Raw genomic sequence first — 21,892 nt, 5'->3', positions numbered from 1 at the left:
GAATGAAACTTACCACAGTCTGTTAACACTGAAGGGTTCCTGTTTATTACCAAATATATTGGAACTCAGCTAAATCAAAGTCATAACTACCATAAAATTTAAAATGTGAAAGCTTGATGGAATGTTATAAGGAGATTATCTGCAAATGGAAATTTACCAGTATACAAGATTCTATCACCTGAGGAGGCAATATTAGTAACATTCTAATTCTTTTGTTAATCTTGAAATACCACAGCTTTCTTTTTTTTTTTTTTTTTTTAAAGATGACCGGTAAGGGGATCTTAACCCTTGACTTGGTGTTGTCAGCACCACGCTCACCCAGTGAGCTAAACGGCCATCCCTATATGGGATCCGAACCTGTGGCCTTAGTGTTTTCAGCACCGCACTCTACCGAGTGAGCCACGGGCCGACCCGAAATACCATAGCTTTCACCTCTCTGTGCTCTAATTAGATAATTTTTAAAAGTCACACAACTCACACATGATTACATTCTCAAAATTCATCTTGACCAGCTCTGTTCCTATCAACCCTCTTTCTTGTTTGTTTATTCTCCAGAGTTAACTACTATTAAGTGCTTACTGTTAACTCTTCCACATATATGGATATGGAAATACAGAATTATCCTGCTTTTTACCTAAGTGGGATTGATACTGTTTTGCAATTTGCAGAACTATTAATTTGGAAATCTCTTGTCAGTAAAGAGAACTTCCTCATTCTTTTTAATTACTGCATAATGTTCCATAGTATGGGTGTATCATGGTTTAATCATTTTAATGTTTATTATTTCCATGACATCCTTATTGCCAAAATTGGTTGACAGTTTTGAGAATGGAAACCATGTGAAGTAAATGGTTTACAGTACCTGCAATTTATTTCTTATAACCTAAGTTATGTTTACGCTTGTGTTTTTTTTTTTTTTAAAGATGACCGGTAAGGGGATCTCAACCCTTGGCTTGGTGTTGTCAGCACCATGCTCAGCCAGTGAGCAAACCGGCCATCCGTATATGGGATCCGAACTCGTGGCCTTGGTGTTATCAACACCGCACTCTCCCGAGTGAGCCACGGGCCAGCCCTACACTTGTGTTTTTAAGGTGGAACTCCTTTCAGGTTTGCCCATAATACCCATGTCTTAGAGTTTTTTATGTTAAGGTTTTTAAAAATAGGCTTATGTATTTGGGATGTTTAATTTAGTTTTCTTAAAACAACAAAGAATTGCCCCAGAGCAGCAGCAGAGGCACAGGAAAAAAAAAAAAAAAAAAAAACCCAATAAAGAATGACAAATTTGTCTTATAGGTTTCCCCCTATCATAACATCTAACTACCAGTTAGTATTTACTGAAGACCATAATCTTACCAGCACTAGTCATATTAATTTCACCTTTTTGTGATAAAAGTAAACTGGGGTAAAGCATTCTTGCCCTGATTCTACTGATGTGGGGATCTGAGATAGTGTTAAGCTGGCATTTTGGATAAACTACTATATTCAGTATGTGGGTAGCTCTTTTTTTTGGCAGCTGGCTGGTACAAGGATCAAGTCCTGGACCTTGGTGTTACCAGCACCGTGCTCTACCCAGCTGAGCTAATCAGCCAGCCCTTGGGTAGCTCTTTATTTTTAAATTTTTTTCAAAAAAGATGACCAGTAAGGGGGTCTTAACCCTTGACTTGGTGTGGTCAGCACCACACTCTCCCAAGTGAGCCACAGGCCGGCTCTTAATGTCATAACGTAAGGTTAAGTTCTGGGTTTACTTGAAAATGTCCTTGGTGTTTGGGCTCTGTGAACCTGCTGTATTGCAGGCCTTGCTATTTGTCCCATCTGATCCACTTATTAGAATTTCACTTGAGTTGCAGACATTTGTAGCAGGCCTATGTCTCCCAGTTTCCCAGAATCAACAGGGAGTGGTGGGAACGACTGGCTATCCACTCTAGACAGCAGGAAGGGGTGACTGCAACAAATGTCTCCAGAATGGGTTTGTGTCTGCTTGTTTGGTGTCCACTGGACACTCATATTTTGCTTAATTTTTGAAACTTTTTAAAATGTAAGCTTCTGTTTATGCTATCCTCCAGTGCGTGTTTCATTTCTCCTTTAACAGCCACAGCAGTAATAGTGAGCCAGTAGTGGTAATAGTATTTTTTCTCTTCATTATGTGACTCGTGTTCCCCTCATCTGCAGTGCATTGTCGCGTGCACACACACATCACACACATCACACTATGCTGGCTGGAGTTTTGTCTGTGATCAGCAGATGGTTTACTGACTGACAGCCCCAGGTCAGTCCACCCCATTCAGATGAAGTCAGGGTGCAGGGCCTTCGTCTTTCCTCAAGTCCATGAAGTCTGGAGGAAAGCACACTTCTGGAGATCCTGGGCTGTACTCATAAACCTGGGTAATGTGCCTGGAAAGGCACAATAAAGGGCCTGGAAAGTCTCAAGAGGATGTAACCTGAGACTTGCTGATCCCCAGATTTCAAATCCTACCAGAACATTTGATCACCTTCATCAAGTGCATTGAGCAGCCTCTTCAAACTTAATCTGGAAATATACGATGGCATTAATTCATGAAGCTTTAAAATCATCTTTCACTTTACAACTTTTTATCTAATTATTTTTTCATACTTTGATAGTTTTCACATTGACTGGTGAGGACAGTTCATATTGTTCCTTTTTGGGTTTCTTTTCTTTTTTTTTTTTTTGTCCTTTTTTGGGACCGGCCGCACCGCGCTCAGCCAGTGAGCGTGGTGAGCGCACTGGTCATCCCTATATAGGATCCGAACCCGCGGCGGGAGACTGCTGCGCTCCCAGCACCGCACTCTCCCGAGTGCGCCATGGGCTCGGCCCATCCTTTTTGGGTGTCAACAGTTTCTCAGATCTCTAGATACCCCAATGTAAAGCTCCAGTAAAACACTTAATTGAAGACCAGCTTAGAAACAAAGGGAACTCATGTATGATTCACCCTGCTCCCTGCCTCCTCTCCCCTTTAAGCCTGAGCCCAGTGTGTTGTGGAAGGACTGGAGTGGGCGTGGGGAGGGGAGGGACAGAGAGCAGGAAATGCTGGCAGATTACCAGTGCTAGAAGAGGTTCTGGGGGATTTAGGAAAATATTGGTAAAGGTCCACAAAAAATGTTTACATTGTGTAATGATAAAATGATAAAAAGAGGATTCTGAAATTGCAACTACATGTCACTCACCTCTCTGGTCATGGAGCAAGGAAAGAAAGTATTATAGGCTCTCAGGAGCCTCAGCTTGGATTCTGCCTCAAACCCCTGTGCTTTTTTCCTTCTTGGAGAGCAATATGATGCTATTTTGATGTAAAGGTCCTTCATTTCTGTGTTCTCATTACCTTTTCTACCATGGAGACTTCCAGGAGAGTTGACTTTCTGAGATAGTTTTCTGCTAATATAAGCACTGTATGGGAGTGGGGAGGGAGATAGCCTGGAATTGGATCTGAATAGGTTTTTTTTTCCATTGAAATTTACCAAAATAATGCATACATGTAGTTAAAAACAAAATATTCCTAAAGGATGTAATAGCTATATGTGTCAGACTCCTGAGGTAAATTTAAATTAGCATGAAATTTCTTATTTGATAGGTTTACATTGGATTCACTTCATATAGTTCATTTGAACAGATTGTGTGTTTTATTGCATTTCCGTCAAGGTGATCAACACACGGAAACCTTATGGTGGATTAAAAGGCCACAAATTCTTAGCAAGCCCTTCTGGTCATCTTGTGTCAGTGCTGCCATTGTGACTTGCTTTGATGAATAGAATGCAGCAGAAGTGGCACTGTGTGACTTTGAGCTTTGGCCTCCAGAGGCCTTGCAGCCTCTGTTCTCATGCTCTGTCTTTCGGAACACTGTCACCTTGTGAACAAGCCTGAACGGGCCTGCTTGAGGATGACACCCTAGGTACAGAGAGTGACCGGTGGAGAGAGGCCTAGCTTTCCTAGCTGTTATAACTACGTCAGCTGAAGCTCCTGTGAGTGAGGTCAGCAGTCTGTCAACTGTCTGTAAATGTGTGACCCAGAGAGCCAAAGAACCATGGAGCTGAGCCCAGATTAAATTGCCAAAGTAGGGGCCAGCCCGTGGCTCACTCGGGAGAGTGTGGTGCTGATAACACCAAGGCCATGGGTTCGGATCCCATATAGAGATGGCTGGTTAGCGCACTTGGGAGAGTGTGGTGCTGACAACACCAAGTCAAGGGTTAAGATCCCCTTACCGGTCGTCTTAAAAAAAATAAATTGCCAAAGTAAAGAATGGGAGCAAATAAATGCTTGGTTAAAGTCACTAAGTTTTGATGTAGTTTGTTATTCAGCAGTAGATATGGATATGAACCTAATCATGTCCTCAAATCTAGTTAATGAAAAAGAAGCATTTTCAATTAACAAATGAGCAACTGTACCTAGAAATGACTTACCCCATGCCCAACAGGGGAGTTAGTGGGTAAATGTTACAGTTATACATTGTTCTCCTTTGTTGAATAGTCTCTTGTTAAAGCTCTCATGCTGAAAATAACATTTCTCAGAATTAGCTTTACATAAAGCTTGCTTTATCCAGTGAAAAAGACATTTTCTATAGCTAGTGTTTCAATAAAATACATCTTTTATCTGGCATTTTAAAGGAAAGCAGTCCCCATTTCTCTAATTAGCCTTCCTGTTGAGTATTTCACCATGCAGTTTAAAATCAAAGACAGGAAAAAAGACAAATCTTTTTAGGCCAGATGGTAAATGCTGTAAAAAATGTGATAATAGTTTTTAATTGGGCAACTAGGAACCCCTTTTTAGTGAAAGTCAGTAAAATGTGACAAGGAACAAGAAATAAAATGAGTGCTCCACAAGTAGAAAAGGCACGGCCATTTAAACAAGTTCAGGGCCAATCTAGCAATTCAGCTTTTGAAGCTATTTAATTTGCAAGTAAACATGAACCACTAGTTCTAATAATTCTAATCTCACTAGTAGGAGTAGGATTAAAAATTGCACTCTCTTTTCTGTGATAGTTTAGTGGTATAGTTCTGTGGATGTTTGCATTCCACATTTCCTGTGTATCTCATTGACTGTTTTCTTAATCAGAGTTGTGGGTCAGGATCTCCACTCATGCTGTGATCTGTCCGTGGTACTTGGCAAGCTCTCTAGCCATGCGAAAGATTCCCAGCCAGCCAGGAAAGCACAGTCAATTTAAAGCTATCTGAGGTGGCAGACAGCATGGGAATCATGCTGGGACACTTGTTTAGGTTTGGGCAGCATTGCTGAAGTGGGACAGTAAGGGTGCAGCACATCACACACACAGCTCTGAGAAATATGCTTAGGGTGTGATTGTATATGGCAGGATTCAAAGGAAGCCAGAAAGAGAACTAAGTGGTAATTACCCAGAATTTCTGAGGAAATTGTGTCATTACCTTTGGAAGTCTTGAGAGTGGGTTTCCTTCCTAAGGTTGAAAAGTTCTCACCTGTATATTTGTGATGGGTTTTGGCAGATAGAAGCATTGTGCAGGGGTTTACGTGGGTACTGATGGGACTCTTCTGTATCCTGATTATGGCCGCCATTAAGCAAACTTATACATGTGTTAAGATCCATAGAACTGTACATTAAAAAAAAAAAGCCCATTTTACTATATAATAGTAATAAAACCCCTCAAACCCACATGGGTACTGGAGCTAGACTGCCTAGGTTTGTTCGAATCACAGCCCCATCACTTTTCTTGTTGTGAGATCCTGGGCAAGTTACCTGTGCCTCAATTTCCTTATCTGTAAATGCAGGTTAATAATAGTACCTACTGCATGGGGTTGTTGTTAAGGATTCAGTTAACATATATAAAGCACTTAAGAGAGTGACTGGCTCATTGTATATGCTATATAAGGGTTAGCTACTATTATAATCATAAGGCTATAAAGGAGTAAAAAAGAGATATATGAGCTATCGTGATTATAGCAACTATGAGTAGACTGAAATACAATTACCATGAGATATTGCCTAAAAGAAAGGAAGAACCTCTACAAAATGTTAGTGTAAATGCCACTAAGCAACTTTAGGTCTTTTGACATTTTCCAAGGAAGTCAAAAACCAACCAACCGAACAAACAAAAATCCCCTCACTCTACTAATTCATTCATTCATGCATTGAATCCCTGCTATTTTCCAGGGACTTACTGAAAGGTTAGAAAGGATCTTGGCAGTTTTTCATTTCCAAAATCACCTGACATGTGGTGACTTGTTCTCTAGCACATCCAACTTTATTTTTGTGGCCTCAGTTTTCTCAGATTTACCATAACTACTGACCAGAAGTATTGACAATGTACACGATTAAGCAGACTACCTATTATTGCATTTACCAATGAGAATATTAAGAACAAATAAATTCTCTCACTAGGTTGACTACCTAGAATGTAAATTCTGAGAATTATTTGGGAAGTAACAGGAAGCTTTTGAAAAACAGGAACCTGGGAGTCCGAATAGTGGGTGTTTTGAGGATGATCTAGATAAACTTCAGAGAGTATTCAGATCATGAAACTTTTGTAATAAATGGGCAAATAATGATGTTTTTTGAGATGAAATGAAAAGGTGAGGCACATTCCAATAGTAATCTTGACATTAAAATAGTAATCTTGAATCACTCCCCTCACACTACAGGGCATTACTAGAGCAAATAAAATGATGGAGAGACATTAGGAGCAGGCAGAGGTGTTATCTATGTGATTCACATGAGTCTGAAGTCTTGTTTTTAATGTTTAAGCATTACTCTTTGACAGTTGAGAAAAAACAATCCTCCTGGGAGGAGGAAAGCAGCCAAGAGAAAATGGAACAGCCTGAGAAAGAATGGAAATGATTCTATTGCTCCACAATGCAGAGCCAAGTGGGAGAGAAGCCAGGGTAAATGATCAGAGGCTGTCTATGAAACAGCTCGCCTCAGCCTGAGCGCTGGTTGCCTACTCAGTGAAGCAATAACAACTCTGTCATAGCTGACGCAGCTGGAGCTGCAAGTTAGTCATCTACAGGAAACCAGCCTTGATCTCCATTTTGCAAGAAGTGTCTGAATGATCAAAAAACACAGACACAAGATTGCGTCTGTACTCCACTTCTTGGTTGTCATGGGAAGTGAGCGTCGTAAGTAACAACAAATATAGACTCGGGAACTACAGTAAAGCTCTGGTAATTGGTAGATCTTAGCATTTATGGTGATTAAAAATACAAAATGTGTTACAACTTCAGTTTGTTTCAATAACTTTGAAGAAGATGCTATTATTTTAGTTTTACTTGGGGTGGGGGCAGAGAAATCAGGTCTAACTTTTCAAAATAAAACTTTGAGCCTAATAACACATAGAAGCCAAAAACCCTTTGATGGCACATATTTTACTTCTTTTGGGTGTCATGAATTTAAAAGAGGTGACATGATTGCCACCACAAAGCTGCAGAGCTAGGTGAACAATCTAGTATAAACTTGCTTAGTTGTATTTGAGCCTCTCAAAATGACCTTTGTTCTGTGACAGTGAGGGAGTTGGCCTAACACTCGACCATTAATTTCTCCTCCTTACCTAGCCAAAAAGGCTTGCTAACTCCTGCCATAGTGTAAATGATCACTTATTCAAGAGAAGTCTTCATACTCAGATGAGTGGATTAAGAAGTATCAGTAATCTGAGTAAAGCTCAGAAACCACAGTAACAGAACTTTTTTTAAAAAAAATTTTTTAATTTTTATTTTTTTCCTTTTTTTTGTCTTTTTTTCGTGTCCGGCAACGGATCGCAACCCTCAGTGTTGCGCCCATACCGGACCGGGACCGGCAACGGGATCACAACCCTCGGTGCTGTGCCCGCACCTCGCTCAGCTAGTGAGCAGGAACCGGTCTGTATGTGGGATCCGAACCCTCGACGGGAGCGCCACTGCGCTCTCAAGCGGCGCACTGTAGCAGTGCGCCACCGGGCCGGCCCAGTAACAGAACTTTCTTAAAGCAAAATCTATTGTGGAGTACTTGAATAGTCCAGCAGTGATCTGGGGCTACATTAGATTGGAGGAATATGGAGTAAAAATTAATGCCAGATCCTAGCAGAAGTCCTTGTCTTCTGCTAGGCAGGCATGTAGTGTCTTTATTTGTCTGAAGTATTGTAGCCATCTTTTGCTGGCTTACTTTCCTGTTTTTCTGTAGAATTATAAAAGGTTAGGATGGAGAACCCTTACAAAAAATCAAGTGTACTTTCCTCATTTTATTTTTTGGTGGCTGGCCAGTATGGAGCTCTGAACCCTTGACCTTGGTATTAGCACCGTGCTCTCCCTAGTAAGCTAACTGGCCAGCCCCCATTTTCCTCATTTTATAGGTGAGAAAATGAAGATCCAAAGATTTTGAAACAAAAGCACTGAATTTTAGAGGAAGAAGAGCCCTAAGTATATGAATCTTTCAGTTAAAAACCGAATCTTTATTAGTTGAGAGGCCCAAAACCCTAGAGAGAAGGAATGTTCTCCTCCTAAAAGACATATTCATAGGTTGTCAGGGTGATGACTGTTTTTAGACTTATTTTCCCAAACACTGAGTTCACCATATTTTGTTGTTCTACCTAAAGATGCAGGCCTAAGTTCTAAACTGTGAACTCGTTTTCAGTCATAAATAGGAATGTAATGACCACAGTCTTAACTTATAAAATCAATGGTATTTCATTCTCTCTAAAATACAAAATTAGAAATCAACTACTTATCAATTTACTCAACTTGGGAAGCTACCGCCCTCTAGGGGTACATTTGGAAATGTTGGGGGTGTTTTTTGGTTGTCACAATGACTGAGCCAGGGGAGTTGCTACTTACATTCAGTTCTGGGAATGAGGGATGCCAGACATGCCAAAATGCAGTTCTATACATGAACTATCATCCATAAGATACCAACAGGGCTCAGTTTGAAACACTGTGAAAGTGAGATCTACAGAGTTACAAACTGCATCTTAGAACACTCCCCATTATATTTAGTCTAGGAGGATGTAGTGAGAAGGGAGCTAGGGGACACGGAGAGGGCAGGAGAATGTGACATACATAGGATCTCCCACATGTTGGGAGAGGACATGGGTCTATTAAGAAGTTCTTGGATCTAACTGCATTTCAACCCAGCTTATCCTGCTAGTATTTATCTCAACGTTAGGATCTGGGACTTGACTTGCCAATTGTTCATTGCACACAGCTGTAGTACTACTCATCTAGGACTAACAAAAAGACTTCTGACATAATTTAATAAAGGTCTATACAGGCAAATGTTAATAGTTAAAGTGCTCTCTTAATTGGAGAATAGACCTCAGATGCTAGGAAATATAGCTTGAATCTTCTTTTATCTAAGATTTTCAGGCACTTTTAAATTGTGGAAGGTAAATTTCTACTTGTTCTCCAGTATGCATTGTCCCTATTTTCCCTTAATAAAAACCTCATGTACTTCTCATTTCCCTCTACATTTACCAGTTTTCTGGTGGGTGGGTGTGGGCATTGTAACTGTTGGAACAATTGGATTTGTACAACATCCAGCTTTTTTTCCTTCTTTTAAATCCGGAAGCTGTTTGCTCTCTATTCTTGTTCCTTCTTCACACTTGCTGGGAAAGGATAACAACTTGAGCAACCAACCACCTTGGACTTGGAGATGGAAGCCATGGTATGTTCCACCAGCTGGATCCTTGGATGACTACATGGAGCAGAGCCACCTACTCACTTCTACCTTATTTAAGCCAATGTATTTTGGAAAAACTGATTTCCTGACATTTTTTCATATGCTGACTGCTAAATTGCCCTGTCAACTAGACTCCAAATAAGAGAAATGACATCTGGTCTCAAAAAAGGAAAATGGTAGTGGGAGAAATTTGAATGTAGCAGGCCTCCTTTTTATGTATATTTGGGTCACAGATATATACATACAAAAAAACACTTGTATTTATAAGCTCAATACATTGCAAAAAGGCACAGTCCTAAATAGTTTAAAAAGGTCACTGTGAAGATCTTTAAAAAGGGTGGGAATGGGGAGGACTTTATTATAGGTATATTTAATACCATTTCAATGTATATTGTTATATCTAATATAGTTAATATCTAGTGCAAACAAGGTCAGCTTCATACATTTATCTGTTTTTTCTTCTTCCGCAGATTGTACAAAAGGGAAGGAGGCTTCTTGGTTTTATAGGCCACACTTCTCTTGATGCGCTGTCCTTTGATGTTAACAATATGTGGCAAGAGAGGGGGCCGGACCGTTAGAACTGTTCCTTGAGGGGTATAGCCTCGGAGATGCAGTATGTCCTTGCAGTGAGGTGTTACTGCAACCCAACCTATGCAGGCATGAGATAGAACACAAAATGCTGTTAACAACCATCTTAAAAACACCAAACCAGAGCTCAAATTGGAGCACCAAGAGGCTATTGTTCTTTCACTGTTTTTAAAAAAACATACAGTGCATTTGTGAAAAATACAAGTTTATATTCAGAATAGGTTGCATTTTATTAATAAACTAGTATGTATACCTTAAAATAATCAGCTTATATCAGTTAAGGCACATTTCTATGAAAATGTACTCTAAGTCAATAAAGCTACTTTATTTGCTTTTTAAAAAGTTCTTGGTTACCTGCAGAGGAAAACTTGATATCAGCCACTGCTTCAGATGCTCCAAGTCCTTCTTTTAATGTAATGTCTTCAGCAACAAGAGGAGGAAATCCTGCCATTCGTTCTTCTCCACCCATTGGAACCTTCCAATGAAATAAAATGAAGATGTTTGGAAGTTCAAATTAAATTCCCTGTGACTCTAATATTAAGTAACTCGCTGATAAGATAATTCTGCACCAGGATCAAGAACAAAATCCTTTTAAACATTCAACTGTTGAAAAAAACCTAAGTTGGGCCGGCCCGTGGCTCACTCGGGTGAGTGCGGTGCTGATAACACTAAGGCCACGGGTTCGGATCCCATATAGAGATGGCTGGTTTGCTCACTGGGTGAGTGTGGTGCTGACAACACCAAGTCAAGGGTTAAGATCCCCTTACCGGTCATCTTTTTAAAAAAAAAAAAAAAAAAGAAAAAACCCTAAGTCACTTCTAGGGTCACATGGAAAGCATGGGAGCTCTCTGATGAGACGAAGCATACAAATCTCAGGGCCAAGGGCCAGTATTGGGCATGCACCTGGCAGTAACCTCCTGACAGGAGAATTGTGCTTTATTTACACTGTTTTTATAGCCCTCCATAGGGCTTTACATAGAGTAATGTCAGGCAATTAAGGCTAGGTCCTTCCAAATACCTTAGTTCTTACAGGCATGGCCAAAAGATTAATCTCTGCTGCTTTACAAGTCAAGGGTCCGTGGGGCCGGCCCGTGGCTCACTTGGGAGAGTGTGATGCTGATAACACCAAGGCCACGGGTTCGGATCCCATATAGAGATGGCTGGTTTGCTCACTGGGTGAGTGTGGTGCTGACAACACCAAGTCAAGGGTTAAGATCCCCTTACCGGTCATCTTTTAAAAAAAAACAAGTCAAGGGTCCATGTACAATGGATAAGATTTAGCTTCTATGTTAACAGATGTTTCCATGAATTAGAAGTAACTGGACAATAATTTATCTATGCATTAATCTTTCCCGTGTTTAGCAGTAGGGACACAAAGATAGATGTTACAGTATGGTCCCTGCCTGCAAGGAGGTCAGAAGGGGTAAATAACTTGTAGACAAAGACCACAATAATACGTTGAACTTTCAGAAGGAGAGAACAAATCTATGGTTATTAGAGGTGGGAAAGGGGGATGGAGAGGGGAGTTAGAGAGAAATTGGGTAAGGGGCACAAAGAATAATTAAACTTTGTAATAGTGAATATGCTAATAATGATTTGATCAGCACATATTGTACACAAATATGATAGTCAACACTGTACCCCCAAAATATGTATAATCAATTATGCTTCAATAAAAAAAAACTATAAAAAAACTCAAAAAAGATATGTAGACAAATACAAGATAAGAAATGAGAGTGCTGTTTGTGGAAGGAGGAGTAATGTGTTTTGGTCAAGGAAAACAAGAGGTAAATGTGAGCAGTATTTTGAGAAATGGGTGGTATATTCATTTGAAAGATATTCTGGGTCAGCACATATACAGATAAAAACTGGAAAAAGGATGATTTCAGGGAACTGTAGTTAAATTGTGCAGAGTATGTTATGTGTGCACACGCATGTGTGGAGGGATAATTAGTGATTAGGCTGTCAGCTGTTCAGACGTCTCTCAGTAATGCGGAACTATCTAGGAATTATAAGCCGAAGATAGAACAGAGGTAAGAATTAAAAAAAGAATAATATGACCTGCTTTATATTTTGGAAAGATCTTTCTAGTGTAGGGTTTAGTACTATTGATATTCTGGGATGAATAATTCTTTGTTGTGGGAGGCTGTCCTGTGCATTGTAGGATGTTTAGCAGGATTCCTGGGCTTACTCAGTATATGCCAAGAGCACCCCCAAGTTGTGATAAATAACAAGGTCTCCAGGCATTGCCAAGTCTGTCCTGGGGAGGAAAATCAACCTGGGTTGAGAACCACTGCTCTAGTGGTTCTGGAAGTATATGTGGGGGCAGGGGGTACGGATGAGGGAACAGAAGGGCAGCAAAAGAGGACTGAGAAACTACTTAAGGATCTCAAAAATAGCCTCAACAAAGCAGATTACAGCTTGAACTACCAGGTTAGATTCAGAGATAATTAGGAGGTAGAACAGATTTTAATTTGGGAGATGAGGAAGAAAACCAGGAGGCAAGAAAGAGTCCCAGAACAGCCCAGGAAACCGTTTGTGTCACACTGAGAGAACACTGAGATTACTGCTTTGGAAAATATTAGTGATGTCCATCCTGAAAACTACACAGATGCACATGGGTAGATCTACACAGAATTTATTTTTTGACAGCCATATTACACTAACTAAGGAAGTGTTCTTTCCTGCAAGTCAAAGCTGTATTTCAACTTGTGTACTTTTGTTTTTACCTAAAAAGTGAACATATGTAACAAGAGAACTAAAGTCTTTTAGTGCAGAAAAATTGACAGCCGATATTGTTGATTGCTTTTATGTGCTCAACCTCCCCGCAAGTTCTACAAGTCTCTAGAGTATTAAATTTGGGGCAGTTATTTCAATGGAATTTTAATTTCAGTCTGGCTTCTTAGGAAATCCAGAGAGAAAGAAGCATTTACTTCTCAAGTCAAGCTTGTTTGTTTTTATCTTCTTTGAAGGGAGGGTGTATGTTTTGTTTCTTGGCTTATTTTCAGTTATAGGAGCATTAATGCCAGTCACTGCTGCTTTGGATGCAGCTGGTATATTTGCAACCAATGCTTCACGATCATTGTCATGAATACTTACATAGCACTTAGAATGTTGCCCTGACAGTTCTCTTCACAACCTCACAAGGTAGGTACAACACAGAGAGGTAAGAGAAACTTGCCTAAAGTCATAGAGCTTTGTAAAGTGGTAGAGTGGAATGGGCATCTGAACCCAGGCAGTCTGGCTTCAATAATCTTAACCAATATACAATATACACTGTCCAACAGTGCATACGGCATGTCTTGTAAAAGAGCTGAAAACAGTCCTCACTTAGGCAATTGGTCTTTGGTGAACTTAATAAGGACAATTTCAGTGGCATGGTAAATGTCAAACAGGGACTGCAGAGAAAGGATGTGAGGAGCATGGGCAAGCTGGACTGTAGAAGAACTGGGCAAGACTCTTGAGTTTTTTTTTTTTTTTTTTAATCGCTTCTTGGCCTTTTGGCTAAGATCCAGGTGGAGTTTTTTTTTGTTTGTTTTTTTTAAGATGAGAGCAATTTTATCATTTATAGACAAAAGGAAAAAGCTGGTAGAGCAGGAAAGAAGAGGTGGGATAATCTATAAAATAAGTGTCCTGGATTAAGAACCTGGGAGGAAAGCTTTTTGCACTTAGAACAGGGCTTTTCAACCACTACTGACATTTTGGACCAGATCACTCTTTGTTGTGAAGGGCTGTCCCTGTGCATGGCAGGATGTTCAGCACTATCTGTGGCCTCCACCAATTAGATGGTGGCAGCAACCCCAAGCTGTGACAAAATCTGTAACTTCTTTTCACTCAGCACTAATCAATACAACTTTCTGCAGTGATATGACTATCTAGCACTTGAAATGTAGCTAGTATGAGGAACCATATTTTAAATCTTATTTAATTTTAACTGATGTATTTAAATTTAGATAGCCATGTGTGGCTAGTAGCTACCAAGTTGGACAGTGTAGTTTAGAGAAAACACAAGTCTGTGGCTATAAGGCTTGGTCCAAACCAACATCTTTTTTCACATAGAACCTATTTCACTTTATAGCCAGAATCCTCAAAGAGAATGAGGTGAGGGGAGAGCTAGCTGATGGTATAACAGATGATTCTGTCCAACAAAGGCTTTTGAACAGAGCTATGTCCCATCACAGTGTATATTAACCATAACTGTGCAATCATCAAGTCGTGTTGCCTTACCTGCAGTAATGTATGACCTGCATGCTTTTTATATATGGCATCTGCCTTGTCCAAGGAAGTAACATGCACAGGGAGGAGGTTAGAAGTCACGACTGTAAACCAAGCTGACTGATTTCCCTCAAGAAAGGAAAAAGGTTACTTAACACAATGAAAAACTTGCAAAACTCACACATTACAAGGTACAATTACTGCAAACAAAAACGAAGAACCAAATCAAGCTCCCTTTATAAGTACTGGTATAGCAATAGTTGTAATCAAACTATATTAATGCCTAAAAAAAAAGACAATATGAAAACAGCACATTTTAACAATTCATGCAAAACAATAACTTCTTCTACAGACCTGCTGATAGCATTAAAAAAAACTCATGTATTATTATATAAGGATTCTAAGTGTATAGGGCTAAATTTCTAACAAATTATGATCAAACAAAAAACCCAAGAAATGTCCTATAGTAATGGCCTATAAGTTGCATTTAGTATTGTTAGACATATCCATATTTCATTTTCCTTTTTTCTCCTTACTTTGGCAAAATGGGGAACAATTCTGCAGACACTCCAAAATCCCCAGAATGATGCTATGTAAACAAATACCAAACATGTTTTAAATGCCCAGCTATAAGGGGCACTCAACATCCCACTGAAGATAATTTACAATTCTTCCAAGCAGAGCATTTGAAGTTTGGTTGCATTTTTCCCCCCAAAAAGGACAATTTGTATAACCACATGGAGACATTTTAATTTTCTAGTACACTGGCAGCCTCAAAAAATGGAAGGTCAGGGATGACCCATGGCTCACTTGGGAGAGCGTGGTGCTGACAACACCAAGCCAAGGGTTGAGATCCCCTTACTGGTCATCTAAAAAAAAAAAAAAAAAAAAAGTATATCGAATCCCTACATAGTCATGACTTAGTTATCAACATTTTGCCAGTCGTGTTTGTTCATGTATCTGCTTCCTTAAAGTAAATTCCAATATTTAGTCATTTTTTAATGGTACAGACTTTCCTTACCTGCAGGAAATCTATGCGGCCTATAGCACCCAGGAATAGAACCATTCCTGGCTTAAGCACAAAGGTTCTTGGAACAATTGAATGTGTTGGCAAAACTATATTTATTTCTTTTTCTGTTAGAAGACTTAAAATCTGTGAAACAAATGGCAGATTTTTTTAAATTACTTTTATTGAAGATAAAATATATTGTAACTATAAGATAAAAAGTGATAAAAATATTTCAGACTTCACAATAAACCAAAGTATGTCAGAGTTTGCTGCACCTAAACTATATAAATTCCTTCTGTCTAAATTAACCTCAGTTGACTGGTGGCTCTACTTGTTTCACGACTTAATCGTGAATAATAGCAAAATAACTTTACAGGCATATGAGACTTTCCTAGCAAGCAGCATCATTCAAATGTCAAAATTGGTATGAACCTGAAAATACTGCTGATTGAATCCCCGATATAAAATATATGCTCTCCTCCATCAAGGCTTCCGGGGACCAGTAGCTTTTAGCTTAAAGTAAGGGAACATGCAACTTTCTGTCCTAGTATACACACATTAAGTGCAAAATTGTCATCCCATTCTCTGGGCAGGTGAAGAGCTTGAAGAACATGTTTCTAAATTCTGGTGTTTAATTTCCTTATTTCGCCCAAACATTCAGCAGAAAACAAGAGAATATTGCTTCTAAGAATGAAGAGTTCCCAAACAGACTAGAGAAAACAGAAAAGGAAAGATAGGATATAGAAGATTCTGGTAAAATTTAAGGAATCAAAATTTGATTAAAAAAAAGAATAAAAAAGGAAAAAATGGACAAAAACCTTGTGAACTTGGTTCTTCAGAAGAATAACAAAAAATAAATAAATAAAAAATATAAGCAATACCTAGAAAGGCTCATAAGAAAATAAATAAGGGCTGCAAATAGCTTTCCTTGGCATTTGTGTTTGAAAAAAAAACACGTTAAAAGCCACTTGCAGACAGGCAGGTAAGTAAGCTCAGTTGGTTAGAGGGCAGTGTTGATAACACCCAGGTCAATGGTTCAGATCTCCATACCAGCCAGCTGCCAAAAAAAAAAAAAAGCCACGTGTAGTTAAGAAAAAAAGTTTTTTTTGTTTTTTCAACCCTGTTTAAGCAGAGAGCCTAATACTTCCATTTCACAACAGAGTTCCTTGGTTCAGTTTGGGAAACACTGGCTTAAGGCATGAAATAAATATTACTATAAACTGACATAGAAGCAAACTACTAGTGCCGGGAGACTTTTTATTTCTAAAAACTTAAAGGTGTCATTCTGCTGGCTGGAATACTTTACAAATTCTTGCCTTTCTCACTCAACTATTTCACAAGAGGGTATATGACTAAATTAACTGCTATCTCTGGCCTAACTAAGTCTAAAAAGGAAGAATTAGTTGAAGTTAAAGGGATAGAACATTATTAGGAAGTAGTCCAGTTACTCTGAAGTTGTGGACTGCTAAGGAACAAAAGACTAGGCAGAAGCAATTATTCTAGGACAGCAATAAAAATGAAAAGAAAGGGTCTGATTCTGTGTCATAGGACACCAAATAGAATACAATTCTGAGAATGAAATTGTGAGTGATCCTGATGAGACAAAGGAAAGTACCTAAGAAACCAGTGTTGTTTCACAGGGAGATACAAAGAAAATTAGGAGAAATTGGTCAGTAATCAGATTCAAAGGAAGTCATTAATGGATCTGTTGTAAAGCTGTATCCTGGATGCACACTTGAGTCAATCAATGACTTGGATGAAGTTCAAAACTGATAATAAAAACTTGTGAGATTTAGGGCAGAACCGTGGCTCACTCGAGAGAGTGTGGTGCTGATAACACCAAGGCCCTGGGTTCAGATCCCATATAGGGATGGCCGGTTTGCTCACTGGCTGAGCGTGGTGCTGACAACACCAAGCGAAGGGTTAAGATCTCCTTACTGGTCATCTTTTGGAAAAAACAAACAAACAAACAAACAAACAAACAAACAAACAAACAACTGTGAGATTTAACGCTATTTGAAAGAGTAGAATATAGGCTGAAGTTAACAAGACAAAATCAAAGTTACCTATGAGATCCTGCAATTGGATTAAAAAGACGCATAAGGCCAAGACAGAGAAGTAGAGTTAATTCTATTCTAAATTATGCTCACCTGAGAGCACTTATACATGTAACTCAGTTCTTAGTGTCACACTTTAAGAACAAAAAATTTAGAAAACATTCTGAAAAGAGGCTTGGGTAGAGCAATAGCCTGTCTCTCAGAAGAGTTATAAGAAATGAATACAAATAATCAGGATTGTGTCAGCACAGTAAATGCTCAACGGCTGCTGGATGAACTGAGAAAAAAGGTAGGGATAGATGAGGAAAAGATAGGACATTACATTTTAAAATATTTCAAGGTCTGGCAAGGGAACTAGACATTACGTTCCTGCCATTATAGCTTTGAGATACAAGGAGTACAAGTTACAGGGAGACTGTTCAGATCAACACAAAGAGCTGGTCAAAGACCAAATGGGTTACCTTGGGAGGTGATGTGACACTGCCTCATCTAATGGTGAGTCACGCTTTATTTAGTTCAAGCTGGATGAACTATTAATGGATATGTTATAGAAGGAATTCAAGCATGGAATAGGGAGCTGGACTGCAGTGATATTTATGATCACTTTCAACCTCAAAATCTAGGATTCTGGTAAATGTCTCCCTAACTAAGGTAACAACCTCAATGATAATACCAGTAGGTTTTCAGCAGTGAAGTCTATGAAATGGAATAGAGAACTTGGTGACACATAAATTCCTCCCTGGTCCGCTTTATGAATAAATCAGAACAGGGTCTAAAATGGAAGTATACCTCTTTTCCTGTTTTCTGCCAATTAAGATGTGTACAACTGAAAGTACAGCAAACCATTGAACAACCCTGGTTTAAACTGCACAGGTCCACTTATACAAGGATTTTAAAAAATAAATATATTGGAAAAGAACTTAACTACTTAACTTGCTCAGGGTGTGCAATGCAGGGATGGGGATGCCACCCGCGCTAGAGTTTCAACTGTGAAGGGTGGAGGTGGGGCAGGGGCTCAGCGCCCATAAACATTCCTTCCCCTCAATGTGTCCTTTGAAGGTCAACTGTAAATGTTTCTAAAAGAAACGAAATACATACACAATTTTCTTTCGTAATTCCAGGGGTGTCATAAAACCAGTGGGCATCTTTCACATCTTGTGGAGTCAATTCTACTTGTTTGGTGGATTTGTTTGCAGCCCCAACAGGGTCGTTTTCCATGTCAAAGGCAAGTGAATCAGCATCAAATTCAAAGACAACTTCATTCTTCTGTTCTTCTGAATATAAGAATGTTCTTCCAACTCTTCCTAGAACAAGTTATATGGAAGTTATTAGTCACTCCTTTAATGTTTTTGACTCCAGACAGATTATTTTTTTGTTTGTTTTTGTTTTTGGCAGCTGGCCAGTATGGGGAACTGAACCCTTGACCTTGATGTTACAAGGCTGCACTCTAACCAGCTAAGCTAACCGAGCAGCCCTCTAGACAGATAATTTTTATGTTTGCCTCAAACAAGTTGCTAAGACTAACTACAGTGTATGGAAGTGAGACTACCATACCTTTGCTTTTTTTCCAAAGGCAGAGGGAGTCAGACTCTTTTAATGATCAAGCGTGAGGCTGGCTTATGTACATTGGCAGGTGGGGGGTGTGGGGGTGGGGAGATATTGGAAATCAAACTGCTATTAGTAAAGGAAGGCTGAAAGTTACCAAGAAAAGAGGGACAACCTAATATAAAGCTGTTGCATGGAGGCAACAACCTTTATCTGTACTGGTCTGGGTTTACCAACATTAGCCTTGCTTCTAAGGGCCTTTATGTTCCCAAATGAGGAAGGTAGTCTCTCCCCACAAAAACTGGCTAGCCCCAGGCAGCTGTACTTCAGGTTGCTCAATAAATAATTTCAGCATAGGGCTGGCCCGTGGCTCACTCGGGAGGGTGTGGTGCTGATAACACCAAGGCCACGGGTTCGGATCCCATATAGGGATGGCCGGTTAGCTCGCTGGGTGAGCGTGGTGCTGACAACACCAAGTCAAGGGTTAAGATCCCCTTACCGGCCATCTTTAAAAAAAAAAAAAAAAAAAGAATTTCAGCATAGAACCAATAAGGGTTTTCTCATAGAGAATGCTTACCTACTACATAACCATGCTTTTTCAGGAGATGAAGTTGATTCTGTTCTTGCTCACTAAGATCTTCTTCAGCTGTAGTTGCATCTTTTTTAAGTCTTTTTTGCCTTTCAAACATTCTGTAAGGAGTTGGGTTGCAAATAGGAAACTTCAGAAGGTTTAATGTAGTACCTGAAATACCAAAGAATACATTTTTAGAAAAGGGAATAAGGGGAGGAAAATGAATATTTCAGAGGATCTACAGTGTTGGGTACTGTGATTTATCTCAACCTTCATGACAACCCTCTATAATATTATTCCCACCTTACAAATGAGGAAACAGGCTCAGAGATTGGCTTACAGGCTAAACCAGGATTTGAATCCAAAATCTGCAGGTCTAATTTCTTTTCATTTTCGTCACACTACCTACTATCCAATACTAAAGCAATTCTGTGTATAAGTCTATCAAAGTGCAAGAGAGAGAACAGTTTACGAAAGTTAAATTGTGGTTTCAAGGGAACAAATCAGGCAGTTGGTTTTGTCAACTTAAATACAAAGAGTCACAGAAGACTCACCTGGCCAAGGGGAGATGGTGGCTCTGTCGATGGCCTCTGCGCCCTTGGCGGTGCAGTAATCGGACTCCAGGAGCGTGTTAAAGAGAGTGGACTTGCCGGCGTTGGTGGCGCCCACCAGGTAGACGTCGCCGCGGTAACGCCAGGAGCGCTGAAGTGCGGAGATCAACTCTTCGACTCCATAGCCGGTCTTGGCGCTGATCAGCCGCACATCCCTGACCACCAAGCGGGCCTTGGTTGACCGATTCAAATTCTCCTCCCCGTCCCGTGGCCCGTCCCCACCAGGGCTCTGTGGCCCTCGGTGGCCAGGGGCCAGTAGTAGCCCGGCGCGGGCACAATCGTCCCACAGCCGCCTCTGGAGGCGCTGCCGGTAGTCGGGGGCGTCCTGGGGCAGCAGGTCTACTTTGTTCCCCAGCACGATCAGCTGCTTGGAGCCCACCAGCGCGGGCAAGTCGGGCAGCAGGGCGTCGGGCAGGTCCAGCAGGTCCACCATGTAGAGCACCAAGGCGGGCCCGGGCCGCCTCAGCGCGGCGCTCACCAGCTCCAGGTACTGCTCGCGGCTCACCTGCAGGCGCAGGGCGCGCCGGTGGTGCACCAGCAGCCAGCAGCGCTGGCACACGGTCCGCGCCAGCCCGCCGTCCGCCTGCGTAGCGCTGAGGAACTTCTCGCTGGGCAGGTAGCCGGGCACGCCGGGGTCCTGGCAGTGCAGCTCTGCCCCGCAGCCCGAGCAGTTGACGCCACTGGGCGGCACTGCCGGGTCCGAGTGCCCCACGACCAGGTGCTCCCGGCAGCTGGCCCGTAGCTTCTGCTGTCGCTTCTCCTCCCGCCGCTGCTGCCTCTGTCGTTCCTCCTTCTCCTGCCGCTGCTGCAGCTCCCGCAGTTGCTCTTCGGGGGTCGGTGCGGGCTCCGGCTCCGGGACGTACTCGGGGAACAGAAAATGCTCCTCCTCGTCAGTGCTTCCGCCGTAACCCCCGGTTGCTGTGGAGCCACGAGAAAGTCCACATCCCAGGCCCGATGGGTGCTGAAAGGAGGAGGCGGCGGCGGCGCATCTCCTCTCCAGTAGCGGTTTCCGGAGGCCATGGCGCGCTACCGTAGGAGCGGATCCCCGCAGGAAACAGAGCAGCACCCTACCTGCTAAGCGTGCCAGCGGCATGGGGAACACGGCTCCGGCAAAGGGGCGGAGCCACGTGCACGCAAGCGCACTGTGGCCCGAAGTCTACATCAACCCCAGCCGAAAGCCCAGGGGTACCTGGGAGCCGTCGTTTGTCTCCCGCTGAACTCCCGCTCCTCCCGCGCCTTCTCCGTGAATTCTCGCGATGAAACCTCCGAGGCCCGAGAGCGCACTTAAGCTGCAGCAGGTGACGGCGAGTTTCTGTTTGTTAGAGCGCGGTGTTATAACATCAAGATCTACGGGTTCGGATCCCCATAGCCGCCAGCCGCCAAAAACAAACAAGCTGAGGCAAAGGCACTAAGGACCTAGACTGAGCTAGATGCGCAGAAGAGGGTAGCGAGTGCTTTGGGTTTGTTCACTTTCAGGCCTCTTCAACGCGCCACCGCTGGCACAAGCCGCCCTGAGTAAATCACGTTTTTAAAAGCTTCGTGTTATTTTGGTCTTTAAAAGTGCAAACAGACAAAAACCACCTCCCCTGGCTGGATCCGACCCTCGGACTGTAGGAGATGTCCTCTCACTCGCGGGAGTTGGTGGCCCACAATTTGCGCGTGCGCACGTCTAACGC

At 41.4% G+C, this 21,892-nt stretch overlaps 1 protein-coding gene across 1 annotated transcript; it reads right to left on the bottom strand.

The window, feature by feature from the left end:
* Positions 1 to 9,773: 9,773 nt before the first annotated feature.
* Positions 9,774 to 21,365, bottom strand: NOA1 (nitric oxide associated 1). The gene is made up of 7 exons (XM_008577869.1): positions 20,160 to 21,365; positions 19,612 to 19,776; positions 18,588 to 18,793; positions 15,445 to 15,576; positions 14,436 to 14,552; positions 10,563 to 10,683; positions 9,774 to 10,269 (listed from the first exon to the last, which is right to left on the bottom strand). The coding sequence occupies exons 1-7, from the start codon at positions 21,307 to 21,309 to the stop codon at positions 10,058 to 10,060; spliced, it is 2,103 nt and encodes a 700-aa protein (XP_008576091.1). The 5' UTR covers positions 21,310 to 21,365; the 3' UTR covers positions 9,774 to 10,057.
* Between the last annotated feature and the right edge of the window lie 527 nt (positions 21,366 to 21,892).

Source organism: Galeopterus variegatus, unplaced genomic scaffold, assembly GCF_000696425.1.
Source record: "Galeopterus variegatus unplaced genomic scaffold, G_variegatus-3.0.2 Scaffold1594, whole genome shotgun sequence".
Taxonomy (NCBI): Eukaryota; Metazoa; Chordata; class Mammalia; order Dermoptera; family Cynocephalidae; genus Galeopterus; species Galeopterus variegatus.
The sequence above is the reverse complement of the archived record's forward strand: the minus strand, read 5'-3'. Positions and strand labels throughout refer to the sequence as shown.

Coding starts and splice junctions, on each gene's coding strand:
- NOA1 (XM_008577869.1), bottom strand. CDS start 21,309: ATGCCGCTGGCACGCTTAGCAGGTAGGGTGCTGCTCTGTTTCCTGCGG. Junction 18,794..19,611: donor AAAGCATGGTTATGTAGTAG/GTAAGCATTCTC, acceptor AACTTGTTCTAG/GAAGAGTTGGAAGAACATTC. Junction 15,577..18,587: donor GAATTACGAAAGAAAATTGT/GTATGTATTTCG, acceptor TTTGTTTCACAG/ATTTTAAGTCTTCTAACAGA.